This window comes from Sarcophilus harrisii, chromosome 5 (assembly GCF_902635505.1).
Source record: "Sarcophilus harrisii chromosome 5, mSarHar1.11, whole genome shotgun sequence".
NCBI lineage: Eukaryota > Metazoa > Chordata > Mammalia > Dasyuromorphia > Dasyuridae > Sarcophilus > Sarcophilus harrisii.
The window spans coordinates 64,261,526-64,277,554 of NC_045430.1; the positions used below are offsets into that span (position 1 = coordinate 64,261,526).

At 36.5% G+C, this 16,029-nt stretch overlaps 1 protein-coding gene across 3 annotated transcripts in view; it reads right to left on the reverse strand.

Annotated features, from left to right (window-relative positions):
- Positions 1 to 16,029, reverse strand: part of MICAL3 (microtubule associated monooxygenase, calponin and LIM domain containing 3) — a 252,128-nt gene that overhangs the window by 56,922 nt on the left and 179,177 nt on the right. For 2 of the 3 annotated variants that reach the window (XM_031939707.1, XM_031939708.1), the window contains exons 26-28: positions 12,004 to 12,199; positions 5,502 to 5,737; positions 1,502 to 1,591 (exon numbers count right to left, since the gene is read on the reverse strand). In XM_031939707.1, coding sequence (XP_031795567.1) covers positions 1,502 to 1,591; positions 5,502 to 5,737; positions 12,004 to 12,199 — 522 coding nt within the window. The remainder of the gene's footprint in view (positions 1 to 1,501; positions 1,592 to 5,501; positions 5,738 to 12,003; positions 12,200 to 16,029) is intronic. The other variant, XM_031939709.1, reaches the window with a different exon arrangement.

A 16,029-nucleotide genomic window follows, 5' to 3' on the forward strand; every position in this document is an offset into this window, starting at 1 on the left:
GCACTTTCAAAAGAAAGCCTCCATATACTTTGTTCCAAGGTCTTAAGACAGAATATCAGGATATCTGTATAAGTAGCATCCCTGCCCCTCCCCATAAGATATCCTGGTTCTTCCTGAAGCAAGGGACTTACACCATTATCAAGCCATGAGGTCTTGGGTTTTAGAGGCTAGCCAATGGGAGGGATGTAGGGATGCTGCTTTGTAATAAACCTGCCAACTTTGGCAGCATGTGCTCTTTTCGCCACAGTTGGGGGGATGTGGGAGGGAGAAGCTCTCCTGTTCCATCCCTGTCCCATGCTGCATGCTGCGCAATTTGACAAGGACAGGGGCATTAGAGCAGGGGAAAGGGAGGCTTGGGAAGAGTGGAGAGATGCTTCATCAACAGCTGAAGCTTTGATTACTCATGAGTAGAAGGAAATGAGGCGATTGAGAAATTCTTATCAACTTTTTCTGGAGCCAAATTTCTACCTTGAAACCAATTTTGGTGACCTTTTTCAGCAAAAATCCTGGTTCAAGGCAACACAAGAGCTTACAGGCAATAATAGCAAAAGCATATCCATGCAGCTCACCACTGCATGGGCTCCCAGGATTAGTGTATATACATCATGCCATATAGCCGAGTTAAAATACCAGGGACAGTAAGTAACTAAAGTGGGGCATTGGGGAAGGTTCAGTGAGAGCAGGTACCACCTGACTGGAAGTCCTTTTTTTTTTTTTTTTTTTTTTTTTTTGTACTAGGTAGAAAACTGCCCCCATCAACCCTGGCAATCATGCCTTATTGCTTCCCTTTGTAGTCCAACTGGCTGACCTGATTGAAGTTTTAGTCCTTGTGGCTTCATTGTAATTTGCAAGTGCTCAGCAATATAAGTTGAGACATTGTCTGATCGCCTATGATATACTAGGAAGTGGAAGAGGCAGGCCAGTAGACAGAAAATGCTGAATTCCATCCTTTTTTTTAAGCAGAAAAGGGAAGAAAATGACATTTTTCACCATTAACACTTCACTTTCTGCCGCCAATTATATCCCTGAAATCTTTAAAAGTTCAACATGCTTTGAATATTAATTTTTTTTAAATAGGAAAGTAGAAATATTTTAGTGTGAAGTGCCCAAGTATATCTTGTTGTGGCAGAAGATATTTTGTCACCTTCAAGAGGTACTTAAGTGACCCAAATTTGTACATTTGTCATTAGATTTGCTGTTCCAAGGGGGACTTAGGAAGGACATCTATGCTGAATTTGATGAGAAACTTTGGGTCTAGGTGTAGAATTGGAACAATCAAGTTGCCATAGGGTCATTCCTGTTTTTCCATACAAAATGACATTATCCTGAGGCTGCCATGGTGCCAGGGACAGGTAGCAGGGAGCTCAGACATGGGCCAGGGCCAGTCCATACAATTATACTAAAAATACCTTTTCATGTGGGACCTGCTCTTCAGGGCAATTTTTGGGCAGCTATGAGGGAAGGATTGGGGGGTGGGGGCGGGCAGGGGCAAAGCGGGTACCTTTAAATGTACCCGTATCCTCTTCATTTGAATTATGTTGGAGCCATTGGCTTTGCTGGAGCTCTCTGTTCCAGGGACAATACTCTCCCTCTACAGCAGGGGGAGCGAAACATCAAGCATAAAGACATAGGGATAAGGATAAATGGAGAGAGGATCAGGAGAGAAGAGGAGAGAAAGTCATTACCCTCAACTCAAAGGCAATAAGACTTCCAGTCAATGGCTACACTGAAAGAGAAATTTCATTGTGCAGCCAAGAAGTTCTGTCTCTAGGTACTTCAGCATTTGGCTAAGTCTGATGCTAAGTATCTGACCACAAAGAAAGTCCCCTCAACTTTGACCCCCAATGCCACCTCCTGTATTCTTGTTGTGACGAAGGTTCCAGGTCCAGTTTCTAAGTGGAAGACAAGCACATAAAGCATTCTAAGCTGCACAGAAGTCTACAAGGCTATAGCCATCGTCAGAAGAAGATAATGAAGGCAACAGCAATTTTATACTGACCTAGTAGTTCTTCTGAACATGCTATGGCTATGATTATTCTGATTCTGACAGAGCAGGAGCAGACCCAATGATTATATCAACCGATTCCCTAGTAACGAGAGGCAATATGGAGGAAGGAGATCCCAATTCACCTGACAATCCCAAGAGCTCTTGTCTCCTTGTCCTAACTCCTTAGATCTTACTCATGCTATCAATTAACCATTATAAAGAACAACAAAAAGATGGAGATTAGCCCCTTTTCCTAACTCCTTGGATCTTACTCATATTATCAGCTAATCTTTTTGCAGAAGAACAAAAAGATGCATATTAGCCCCTTTTCCTAATTTCTTGGATCTTACTCATACCAATTAATATTTATAGAGAAGAAAAAGATGCAGATTACTGGGGTGCCTATATCCTGAAGGAGTAGACAGCTACTAATTTGGAACAGCAGTGTCTGTATACAGCCACAGAAAAATATCAATACTGCTAAGTCCAGGAACTTAAAAAAAAAAAAAAAAAAAAAAAAAAGGAAAGTTGATCAGATCACTGATCTATGAAGAGCCTATTTCCCCCCCCCCCCCAATCCTCAAATTCAGAAAGCAAATGTATTCTCTTTGCTTCCACTTGCTCTTGCTCATCTTCTACCTCATTAGAATCCTGTATCATAGCAAATTTCTATCCAAAGATGGCTAGCTTCTCTGGAAGATAAACTGGATGTCCCAAAAGTCTTAGTGTGTTTTAAGCTTTAAGAGCTTAACTGAATTAGACTTTTTGAACACAATTTATGCACACAGAACATGTACTTTGCCTCTGTTCCATGCTTAGTCTCTAATGAATTGGGGGAAACAGACTTCAATTTAAAACAGTAGCATAACACTCCTGATTCCAGGAAGAAGCAGATAAGCATGATATGCAGCATGTTCATCTGGGGCCAACTATTAAAGAGCTGTTAAAATTTGGTCTGGTGCTATAATTGAAAACCAGGAGGCGTCAGTGCAGAAGAAGCCAAAACTCTTGCTTCCTCCAATCCACACACCTCTAGAAGGATATCATTAATCTGAGTTTACATAGTATCATTCTTCTGTGGAATTCCAAGAGCTATATCTCACTTCTGTTTGCCACATTTCATTTCTGTGAGGTAAAAGTGATAGTGGGAGGCAAGGATTATGATCTTTTCCTACTCAGGAAAGTCAGGAGAGAGAAGTATAGTCAAGTTAAGAAACCAGAAATCCTAAATCAAGATAAAAAAAATTGTTTCTAGATAAGACTTGCCTCTGGGGCCTCCAGCTCCTACTGATTAGATTATTAGATTTATAGCTCTCTACTCTCTTAGAAGGGCATGGATTTTCCCTCTGGCTTTGCTGAGAGAAAAGTTGGGTGGGAGAAGGAAAAGCATTTTTTGAAGGGTTTGGAGAGATATGGAAAAATCCAGCAACTGCTTTTGGGAATGGGAAATATGGAAGAATCTGAAGAGAAAATGAGGAAGGAGAAGGAGAAAGAGTAGAACAGAGAGGGAAAAGGAAAAAGAACTAGTAAGATAATAAGGGGGATAAAATGGAGAGGCCAGCGGAAGATAAGGAATGAGGTGAACAAAACAAGGGAAAGAATATTAAGAAAGGATATAACTAATATTCAAAATGTTAATGAAATGAAAAAAGAGCTAACTAATAGAGGAAAATGACAGCTCCAAAATTTAAGCTCTCACAGAGTGGTTGGTCACATAGGTTTTACTCAGATTTTCAAAGGAGTGAGAAATCACAGAGCATTTTGCATTGATCCACAAAGAACATTTTATGTGTATGTTTCCACAGTAATGAATTGATTATTATCTCTCCTTAAGGTACCGACTGGTCTTGAGGAATACTTTTCAGTTTTGTCAATTATAAGGGAGAATGAATTATTTCTTTTTAAAAAAGAGGAAGGGGAGAAAAAGTTCAAAGTGAAAACATAAAAGAAAAAGGATCTGAAGTCCTGTCTAGTATCAAGATGCTAGCAGGTAAAAGAAGATGATGCAGAGGAAGGGAAGATTGACCAGTGCACACTTGGGTCTAAGTGACAATTAGGAACAAGGGAAATGAATCCTCTGAGAAGAAGCTGCTGCTTGTTTGCCAAAGTACATATATATATATAATATGGCTCCTAGGGTGCCTTTAGGGGAGAGAGCTTTCAATAAGAATCAGAGAAAGGAGAGAAAAATAGTGTAGATGGGAACTGACAAGGATAATTTTCGATATGATAATCACCATAGAAAGGTTTGTTGCCTTCGGGAGATCTTCTCAAAGCTTGCTGAATAAGAAAATTGCCTTCAGATTTTTGTAGTCACAAATTATACTGCAAGAAGGAATTCTGAACACACTGCTGAAAATGACCAAGTCCTGAGTAATAAACTGAAGGCTTTAAGGCACAGGTAGCACTATTATCATTCTCGCTAATTGGAAGCAATGGGTCCAGAAGAGAAAAGCAGAAATGACCTGCTACTTACACAGATATTATTAGAGAACAGGATTTATGTTTCTGGACTAACGCTTCTAGTGTAAGAACAATATATTCCTGGCCAGACATAGAGAAGGGGGGAAATTCTCTACATATGTCAATCAAATCAGATACCACAGTAGCTATAATGTAAAAAAGTAGAAAGACTAGCAATTGTACAAACACCCAGAAATTCAAAAGGAGAAAGGGTTTAAAAAAGGATGCAGAAATAAACCCCATAGACTTGGAAAATGCATAAAGTATGGGTAATGAACAAGTTGGAACACTTTGACAGTAAAAGTAGAAAAAGGAATATCCCTTTTAAATATTAATCTCATTGTGTCCAGTCCAATTAATGATAGTTCAATTTGAACTGAAAAGATTTGATTCTATGCATTTAGATCACAACTTTTATGGTAATGAACTAGGTTACCCACAAAAAAAGACTGGATTACCTGCTGTTTTTAAAGTAGATTTCTTTAACTGAAAGTTAAAAGAAGAAAAAATTACTTTGGAAAAAGATTCTTAACTTACTTAGATTTGGGAGGCTCAAATTTGCCTCCCACCAATTTCACAATTGCACTATGGCTCTTGTGAAATTTAATAATCCTCTTTTATTAATGTTTGCTCAAGAGTAGCACAGATAATCGAAATGTAAATCTTTATAAGAAACATCTTTTTGGGGGCAGTTAGGTAGTACAGTAGATAGAGCACCAGCCCTGAAGTCAGGAAGACCCGAGTTCAAATCTGGTCTCAGACACTTAACACTTCCTACCTGTGTGACTCTGGGCAAGTCACTTAACCCCAAATGCCTCAGCAAAAAATAAAACAAAACAAAATATCTTTTTGAATCTATAGATAGGCTACCAGTTCCCACTGTGGATTTTCTTTTAAAAATTTGAAGTAACAGAAAAACCAAAATTTTGAGCCAGGAAGGATCACTTTTTGTGTTTTTGTTCTAGTAATAAGATTTTGAACTTCACAAACATAATTGTATAAAATTATTCTTGTTAGGGAATTGTTTGGGGGTTGACATAATTTTTCTAACCTTCACTAGATTCTTCTTCCTCTTCCTCCTCCTCCTCTTCCTCCTCTTCTTCTTCCTCATCTTCATTTGCAGGTTCATGTTGTTTTGAGGCTTCCAACTCCTCCTCACTCTTCCCTTTGAGAAGAGCATGGATACGAACAGCTTCCTTCCAAGGCACACCTCCCAGGTCTGAAGGGGGAAGATGGGATTCTTCTTCTTCCTCCTCATCTTCTTCCTCCATCTCAGACTCTGAACTGCTATAGAGAAGCCAAGAGAGAGGAATGAAGTTTATATGGGGTACAGAAAGGGAAGAAGTAGGGACAAACAAATTTTATTTTCCATGAACTGTTGTTGGATGCAAACTCATCAACTTAGGAGTATCAGAAATATAGATCTTTTTTTCTCATGATATGCTATTTAGTTTGTGGGATTTTAGTTTTAGTTCATCAATCTAAAGTATCTCAGGTTCCAAATTTTGGTATTTTCTTGTTCTTTCTCACCCCACATATGTAATCACAATGATCTCTTCTAACTCCTTTTCTTCTATCAGAAATGTGGCTAGAATGCTGGACCTGGAGTCAGTAAGACCTGAATTCAAATTCAACTTCAGGTATTTATTAGTGGTGAAACTCTGGGAAAAATCACTTAACTTCTGCTTGCTTTGGTTTCCTTAACTGTAAAATGGGGATAACGATGTCATCTATCTTCTAAGATTGTTGTAAGGATCAAATGAAATATTGTAAGGCACTGAGTACAATGCCTTAGACATATTAGGTGTTTAAGAAATGTCTGCCTAGTTAAGGCTCTCATTCTTTTATCTAGATTACTGAAACATCCTTCTAATTGGTCTCATTGATATAAGTCTCACTATTCTAGTCCATCCTACGCACTTCTATTAAAATAATTTTCCTTAAGTATAGATCTGACCATGTCAATTTTCTCAACCAATCTGAATTGTTTTCAGTTTGCCTACAGAATAAAATAGAAACTCATATGCTTATTATTTAAAGCCCTATACAACTTATCCCTAAACCACATTTCCAGGCTCATTAGACATTATCTCTGTCTCTGAGATACAGCTGAAATGGCTTTCTTTCCTCATTCATCTACTCCATTGCTTATCTCCATATCTTTGCCACTGGCTGTCCTGTAAACCTGGAATGAAGACCTCTACCTGCAACTCTTGGAACCCCCATTCTTCCTTTATTCAGACAAAATTCTCTGCATGAAGCCTTTCTTGACCTCCTACCTATATCCCCACCTGATAATGGTTACTCTCCTATAATCATCCTCTGTTTTCAAAGTATTTCCAAAGTAAGAATGACTAGTGATGATCATACATATATTGTATAATGGAGAAAGTAAAGAAAGATTGTCAGTGTTACACTGAGTCCTTCATAGTGAGACGAGCTGACAACAGAAAGGATAAAGAGAGGAAAGGATGGGAGAAAATACACAAAGAAAAGCAGACAATAGAGCCAGAAAACGCACAATAATAAAAACAAATTTAGTTAATCTTACTGGAAAAATACAGAGCTCATGACCTAAGGGAAATAAATGGAAACTAACATTCCAACATCTGGTGTTATAGCCCTGTAGACAACTTCTGTCCTTAGACCATATACTGCTGTTCAGAGCTTGGAAAAATAACAATAAGCAGCACTTATTGTGCTGAAGTAGTTCAACATGATACATTCAGGCTGGAAGCATGAATTCTCAGTGTCTAGAAAAACATGCAAGCTGATTCCTCTGAATGTAAACTACACGTGAGTAGCAAGAGTTTAATGTCTGCTTTTGCATCCCCAGTACCTATGTACAGGAGACACTTAATAAATGCTTGGTTAACTGTTCATTTTTTTTCTTTTCTTTTTTTTTTTTTTTTTTTTACATGAGTAGCAGAGTTAAAGGTAGAATTTGAATGAAATCCAAGCTACCTTCAAACTTGTGGAATGTTCCTGCCCTGAGAAAAACAAATTCCTTCCACACACACACACACCCCCAAACAAATGGTAGGGAATTTTTTCCCTCTTAGATCTGCATCCATGGTCTATTAACTCTGAAATATAATTCTTCAGAAAGGCTTTAAAATGACCACATAAGTGACCTCAAATAAGAAATATGTATTTAGGGTGGGAGAAATGTGTCTTATCAAAGTTAGGGATGCTGATCAATAATGTTTTGAAGGTGTACAATACTGCAGTTTTAGGTATGCAAAGAGTTTGCTTTAACTTGCGTTTTTACTGTTTATTTTTAGAATTTATTTTAATAATAATAGTAAACATTTAATAATAATAATAATAATAATAATAATAATAATAATAAACATTTGTAGAAAGTTTGCAAAGTTCTTTCTTCAAAAAAGCTCTGGCAGATGCACAAATATTCCCATTTTGAATGAAAAGTTAAGTGACCTGCCCAAGGTCATACCACAAAAGAAAGGAGGGAAAATGAACACTTTAGAAACAAGCCTTAAATGAACTGTGGTAGCTGCTTTACAAAGAGTCAGTAAAATCATCAGTAGTCAATGGTGGTTATTTTTAAAAATCACTTCTCTCCTAGAAATTTATTATTTTTTTATTTTTATTTTTTTCATAGTGTGTATCTTACTCTCATCAGAGAGTCCTAGAATTTTAATGTTTATTTAGGGATGAATGGTGTGTAGAGCCCGGGGAAGAATTTATTTGGAAATGAAAGTGACATAAAATTAAAATATCAAGGAAAATAACATTTTTAAAAAACTGAGATTGGATTAGAAGCCATGTCTCATACTTCAAGCATACATTTTATCTGCTACACTACAGTATATAATAATATTAATAACCACTAACAATGTTTTTTTTTTTTTTTTTTTTTTTTGATGCTTTTCAAAGGAATTCAATGTCTTTGATAAATTAACTGCTTGTTCCTCTTAAGAAGAGGGAAAAAAAGGAAAAAAGCATTCCTGTTCATGGATGGAGAATAAAAGAATAGATATTTGCTTGGTTTCTTTCCACCAATCTGAGGCAGAACTAGAGGGAGAGGGAGGAAAGATATTTGGGGAGTGGAGGATCTATAAGAGTTCTCTCTCATAGATCATTGTTAACTGCAAAAGAGGGAAATGGATCTATAAGAAAGACCACAATGAAAATGTTAAAAATGTAAGACTAAGAATACTTAATGTTTCCACAGTTTGATTTTTTATGCAAGTTTAGATATGAAATGAATGAATCAAATTATCTAACAATAACTTTTAAAACGTTAAACTTTTTCTATTATGTCTCTATCTTTTTCACATAAAAATAAAAGTTCAGTTTAAAGTTTGTTCCTGAGAAACCCTGTTATATTCAGAATGTTTTAAGATTGAATCTTCTTTTCCCACTGGGGAACAGAAAGAAAACTTTCAGGTATTGCCAGCTGTTTTTTTTTGTTTTGTTTTGTTTTGTTTGTTCCCCCCCCCCCCGGAACATTAATAATACTAACTGTTGCGTTGTTATTTCCATGGAGAATCTAATTCATGGAACAGGCTACTGTCCCCCTTCATAGACCTTCTGTGTCACATAATAGTCACAATGTAAATTCTTTATCTTAGGGCTCACTTTACATTCCCTAGCCCTTATCTGGGTTGGACTTTGGGTGCCTGACCTTTGAAGAGCCAAGAGGAAGGGTGTGGAAGAAGAAAGGAAGCTGTGGTTTGTCAGTTCTTCCTCTTATTACGTGGCCTGGAAGCCTATGTCCTGGCAAACACAGTAAGCCAGTGAATCCACAAAAAGCACAACAGGGAAAATCTGCTTCTCCATATTTTAAGGTGGGAGGGTGATTATTTAGAACTAAGGAAATATACCCCAAGGAGTCTAGGAGAAATCACTTAGCACTCACACAGAGGTAGAATCACATTTTAAGATAGGTCACCAGGATCTGTGATCAGAAAAATACTATAAACATTAACAGTAGAAGGAAGAATGATGTAGTGTGAACTATTATTGTGCTTTGGGCAGACCTGGATTTAAATTCTACTTTTAACATATAAAGGTAGTATTATCTTCAGAAAATGATTTTCTTACCCTTCCTATTCCTGGGTCAGTTCTCTAATACACTTGAATTGTGGAACAGTTGCTGATTTGTACTGGCACAAGAAGTTTCCTCCAGGATTGGTAAAAAGCAAACCCTCAATAGAAATGCTATAGAATCAGAGGGATTATAAGGTAGGACCTATCAATTCCTTGCCTCTGGGCTGGAATCAGTGAAGTCTATTTCAGAAATAGCTACTGCTTGAACTTTTTCTTTAAAAAGAACAAAATACAATCCCTCAACCCTTCCCATCCCAGCATGATACATGTTCCAAGTTTACCTCACTCTGCTATCTTTTAAAAAAAAGTTTTATATCTATCTTTTGTTTTTAACATAACCTTTTGTTATTTAGCTGTTTTTCAGGGATGTCTAATTCTTCAAGATCCCATTTCGTGTTTTCTTGGTAAAGAGACTGGAATGATTTGCCATTTTCTTCTCTAGCTCATTTTACAAATGAGGAAACTAAGGCAAAATGTTTTAAGTGCTTTGCCCGGAGTCACACATTTAGTAAATATCTAAGGAATTTGAACTCTGGAAGATGAGTCTTTCCGATTCCAGACATTGTACCACTTAGTTGCCTTAAACATCAATTTTACCTAAAATATATTCCTACCATCTCCCCTTCCCAGAAACAAAACAAAGAAGGAAAAAAAAAGTACTTCAACAAAGTGACCATCACATCCATTCAGCCCAACAACATAAGAAAGTTCTATGATACATTCATGTTGTACATCTCTCCTTCTCTACTCTTCCTCCTCCTCCTCCTCCTAAATGTAGGGACATGTTTGTCCCCCCTTCTTAGGGCAATGTTTGATCAGTATAATTACACTAAATTCAATTCTGAACTAAAATACACTAACTAAATTCAGTTTCTAACATGCTGCTCAGATTGTGTTCTGCTAGAGTTTCCTCAGGAACCTCTTCAAGGTTCCCCCCCCCCCCATCCTTTCAATTTCTACCATTATCATTATTGTGTATATTATTTTCTCTTTTAAAATCAATATACATTGGTGCATTAATCTTCTGATACTTCTTATTAATCTACATATTTTTACAATACAGTAATATTCTATTAGATTCTCATACTCCAATTTGTGTAGACATTATCCAGCTAAAAGGCAATTACTTTGTTTCTATTCTTGCCTAAAACAAATGCTGCTAAAAATATTGTGATGTTTTAGGATTTTTCTTTTGGGGTTGACGACTAGCAAGAGCTTTTCAAAGTCCGAGGATATAGATACTTTTCTTAACATAATTCCAAAATTGCTTTCCAATATGGTCAAACATTGAACCAAACTTTTCTCTAATACTGATTATTCACATCTTTTGTTACTTTTATCTATTAAATGGGTATAAGAAGAAACTTCAGAGTTGTTTTGATCTAAATTATTATTATTAGTGATCTGAAGCATTCTTTTATATGTGTGTTTATAATTTGCAATTCTTTTGAGAAGTTTTTGGTCATATTATCACATCCATTAAGAAATAGTGCTTGGTCTCTTGTGATTTTTCTTTTTTTGAGTCATGTCCTATTCTTCATGAACCCATTTGAGGTTTTCTTGTCAAAGTATCTTTGCCATTTACTTCTCCAGCTTATTTTACAGATGAGGAAACAGAGGCAACCAGAGTTAAGTGACTTGCTTACAATTATAAAACTAGTTAAATATCTGAAGTTGAATTTGAAAAGTACTCCTATCTCTAGACATGATGCTCTATCCACTGTGTTCTCTCTTCAAGTGATAACAAAGGTGGTATTACTAGTGTACGTGCTAGAAGTGTAGGTACCAAGGAAAATAGTTATCTATCACGTCATCCTGCTCTATGGATGACTGGTTTGAAGGAAAGAGTCACGAAATGTGAGAAACTGCTGATCTTTTAGTTTGGACTTGGTTAAGCCCTGAATAAGGTCTCAGGGTGAACTTAACTATCGACCCCACAAGGAACAATGATTTTAAAATGTGGACTTTGTAAAAAATAACTTATGTGGTTTTTCTGTATTCCTCCTAGTAACAAGATACAGTACTAGACACACAAAACCTATTAAATACTTGCTGAATTTTTAAATTAAATAGTGGTAAATCAATTGTTCAAATACTTAGGTTAGTACAAAGACAGGCAGTAAAATGGCCAGGGCAGGGGTTTTGAAGTGAGAAAACCTGGGCTTGAAGATCAACTTTTCTGCTTCCTCATTATATAAAGTATGGCTGTAATTCCAGTCTCCTCAGCTTTAAGATAGGAATAACATTTATTCTATCCACTTCACAGACTTGTTTTGAGGATGAAATGAAATCATGGTGTGAAAGCCTTTGTAAAGTGGAAAATTGTTGTTGTTGTGTGTGTATGTGTATATTTTCTGTTTATTTTTCCTTTAGAAGATGGGCCAAATTCATTTGGAAATCCACTGGATGACATTGCTTGAAATGGGACGAACAAGAACATAAAGGGGTCGAAGGCATATATGTTACATAATAATAACCTGCTTGCCACGTCCTCCTCAGTCCCTTTGTCCAACACGCTGCTCAGATTGTGTTCTGCTAGAGTTTCCTCAGGAACCTCTTCAAGTTCTTCTGCTTGTTTCATGGACAGCCTATAATTCTCCAGCTCAATCCTTTCTGGGGTACCTTTCAGTCTCTTGGCAAGGCTGGGCTCCTCTAAGCCATTCACACTTGAACCTGAAAGACAATTAAGAAGCAAAGTACTGAGATTTGAATTCAAAGTCTGCATTGAAAGCAGTGTATTTGGGGGTAGATAAGGGGAGAAAGAAGGAGGCACCAGTAGGAACAATGCACTTTTAGAGCCAGCAGGATAGTCGTCACTCATACTTCAGAGGAAAGTTGCCTTTTAGAAATGGTTGATAAAGAACTGGAAAAGGAGTGGATGCCCATCAATTGGGGAATGGCTGAACAAGTTGTGGGACATGAAGGTAATGGAATATTATTGTTCTATAGAAAACGATAAACAAACCGATTTTAGAAAGGCCTGGAAAGATTTACATGAACTGATGTTAAGTGACACAAGCAGAACCAGGAATATATTGTATACAATAACAGCAAGATTATGCAATAATCAACTATAAAAGACTTGGTTCTTCCCAGTAGTTTAGTGATCCAAAGCAATCCCAATATACTTTGGAAAGAAAATGCCAGCTGCATCCAGGAAAAAAAACTAAGGAGACTAAATGTAATTTTCTTCTGCTTTTTTAAAAAAAATTCTCCCATGGTTTTCCCCTTTTGCTTTGATTTTTCTCTCCCAACATAATTAATAAAACAATGTGTGTTAAAAATAAATAAACCAAAGAGGAAAAAAAAAGATTGATAAACCCAGAAAGAGAATTGAGAAATCTAATGCAAAGGATCTAGATTTGATGCAAAACAGGGAAATCCTCCAATCTTGAGAATGGAGGTTGAAGGATTATAAGATTACAATTGCTAGAAGAAATATAACTGTACCAGGACAGGTCATAGAGGGATAAAATTCTACATTCCCCTACTGAGAACTTTTTGGACTAAAAGAAAAAAGGGGGGCTGGGGGGGGGAGGGGAGGGGAAGAACCTGAATCACAAAGTAAACGAATTCCAATCAGAGTTAATTGTGCTGTGCAACTAAATGTGTTTTTTTTTTTTTTTTAATTCCAAAAAACTACTCTCCAGATGACAATCACAGAGTCACACTTGGGAAGGAACCTTAGAAACTATCTTGTATAGCCTTACAGGAACAAAATTCCCTACATAGATTGATTTATGGTAATCCTGGTTTCTGTCTGACTGCTTCTTCTCAAGTCTTCCCCTCAGGATAATCACCCATATCATTCTGTGAATGTGTGGCCTAAAGCTTTATGCAATCCCAGATTCCACATTCTCTTTATTTTTAGGAGACCTTATCTCCTAGATATCTCCAGCTCACATGAGTCTATTTGTCATCTCTGTGCTAACAATTTCCAGATCAACATGATTAGCCTGGATTTCTCGCCTGGGTTTCAGTATCCCATCTCCAAAAGCTTATTATACATTTCAATCTAGATATACTATATGCCAAATATATACTTATATTTCCCCACAAATCCATCCTATTTTTAATTTCCCTATTGCCTTCCAGGACACCCCTATCCCTCCTGGGACCCACAACCTCACTGACATCTGACAAATCCATGTAGTTTAAACCTTGTCATTTCTATTTCCATTAGCTTATCTCAAGCATTCATCATTTTTTCAATTCAAACAGTCACCACCTAATTTAAGAGCCTCATCCTCTCTCCAGTCTGAACAAGCATCCTTGCTTTAGATCTCTCCCCACTCCAATTAGTTTGCACAGCTGTCAAAGTGATTTTCTTTTAAATTTTTTTTTATTAAAGCTTTTTATTTTCAAAACATATGCATGAATAATTCAACATTCAGCCTTGCAAAACCTCGTGTTCCAAATTATTCTCTCTCTCTTCCCCCACCTCCTCCCCTAGATGGCAAGTAATCCAATATATGTTAAATACTTGAAATTTTAAAAAATTCTATACATATTTCCACAATTATCGTGTTGCACAAGAAAAATCAAAAAGGAAAAAAAAAGAGGAAGAAAAAAGTGATTTTCTTAAAGTAAAGGTTTGACCATTTCATTCTCCTACTCCACAAACTCTAGTAATTCCCCTCCTGGGGCAGGTAGATGGCACAGTAGATAGAATATCAGGCCTGGAGTCAGGAAGACAATTCAGATCTGAACTAGAAAAAGAAATTACAAACCACTTTAGTATTCTTGCTAGAAAACCTCAAATGGGAGTCAGAAAATGTCAGGCATGACTGAACAACAAATTTCCCCCAATACCTCTAAGATCAAATATAAACTGATTTGTTACCATAGCTGCTTGGTAAGTCATGAAGGAGGTTTAATGTATGATACATCCTCATGATGTTCCGGAAAGGAAAAAGCTCAGCTGCCTTTAATTGGGAATTAGCTCACCCTACTATCCTAATACAAGTAAAAATAGAAAATGAATTATCCAATTAGATTTAACTGTCTTTTTTTCTTCTTTCTTATCTACCTATTTGGAGTTATCTCTTTATATTTCTTTAGTTGCTAGGAGAGATTTCTACAATTCTGCACTTCTGACTCTTAGCTAAGAGTAGCCAGATTTTTAGACCAAATTTTATAAGTTTACAAAAAATTTGCTATTTTTGAGTTTTCTCACTCTTATTTAACTGGTAATTTATCCTTACAACAAAGTAAGCTCTATTTAAATAAATGGCCTTCTTACTACCATGGCATCAAGCAATAAATATTTCTTATTAAATATACTCACGTTCTTTTCTACTCTTGAAATTTAAAAAAAAAAAGAATTTTTTTTTCTTTTGCTGAGGCAATTGAAGTTAAGTGACTTGCCCAAAGTCACAGAGCTAGGAAGTGTTAAGTGTCTGAGGCCAGATTTGAATTGAGGTCCTCCTGACTTCAGGGCTGGTGCTCTATTCATTGTACTACCTAGCTGCCCTTAAAAAAAATTTTTTTTTTTTTTGTCCAGTTCCCCTACTTCACAATTTAAGTGCCAATCTCCCACACTTCTCTCTATGACACAGAAAGAAACTACTAAATTCAGTCATTCATTCCTTTTTTATAGTGTCCCTTGCTACAGTTAAAGTGTTCTTCTAAGGAAATGACCATACATGACTCAATGTTGAGACCAGATGTGGAGTCATAGATCAAAACTTAATTTGATCTAAATGAGGATCATGATGAAAGTCAATATATGGTTGAGGATGAAGAAAATCAAACTTAAAATAAATTGATTACACTCTCCATCTCTCTTCTTTTTCCATTCTCTTAGGGTTTCTTAGAAAGTTTTGAGCCTCTCCTGATAAACTGTATACATGGATTCAGTAGTGGAAAAAAAGAGATAGGACAACATACATAAATGTGAGTTTGACATATTTCATGGACTGATGAACATTTTTGCAGCTTTCAGTTTTTTGAGCTGATTTTCAAGGCTGGAATCAGTAATATTTTGGATGTAAGTGTTTCACTACTTAAATGTCTCTTGGGCACATTTGAATTACAATAAAATCTGAAATTTGGCAAGGAAAGTCCTCAAATGAGGTCTCTCAACGCTGCAGAAGATGGTGTACTGCAGTGCTGATATATGCTGGCAAGAAAAATCTGGTATATTCAAGGATGGAGCAAAGGAATGATAGGGATTTGCGTGGCTTGTTGAGTTTCCTCTCTCAAATATCTTTATTTTTGAATATATACACCCATGCTAGAGTTATTTTTGTAATCAGTTTCATTGTCAGACCTGAGCTCACTGCACCAACAGAATCAATCTAAAAATGATAATTAGTGGGACACAGAATATGTGGATTTTAAATAACAGCAAAAGAGAGGAGGTAAAGCAGATGGTATGCTTTACTTAATCTTTATCCTAAACTGAATCAGATCTTTTACTAGGACATGTTTTCATTATGTTCTTTTTTTCAGGTGTGGTTCTATGGGTTAAGACTTGGAATGAATTGAACAGGACAAAGGTT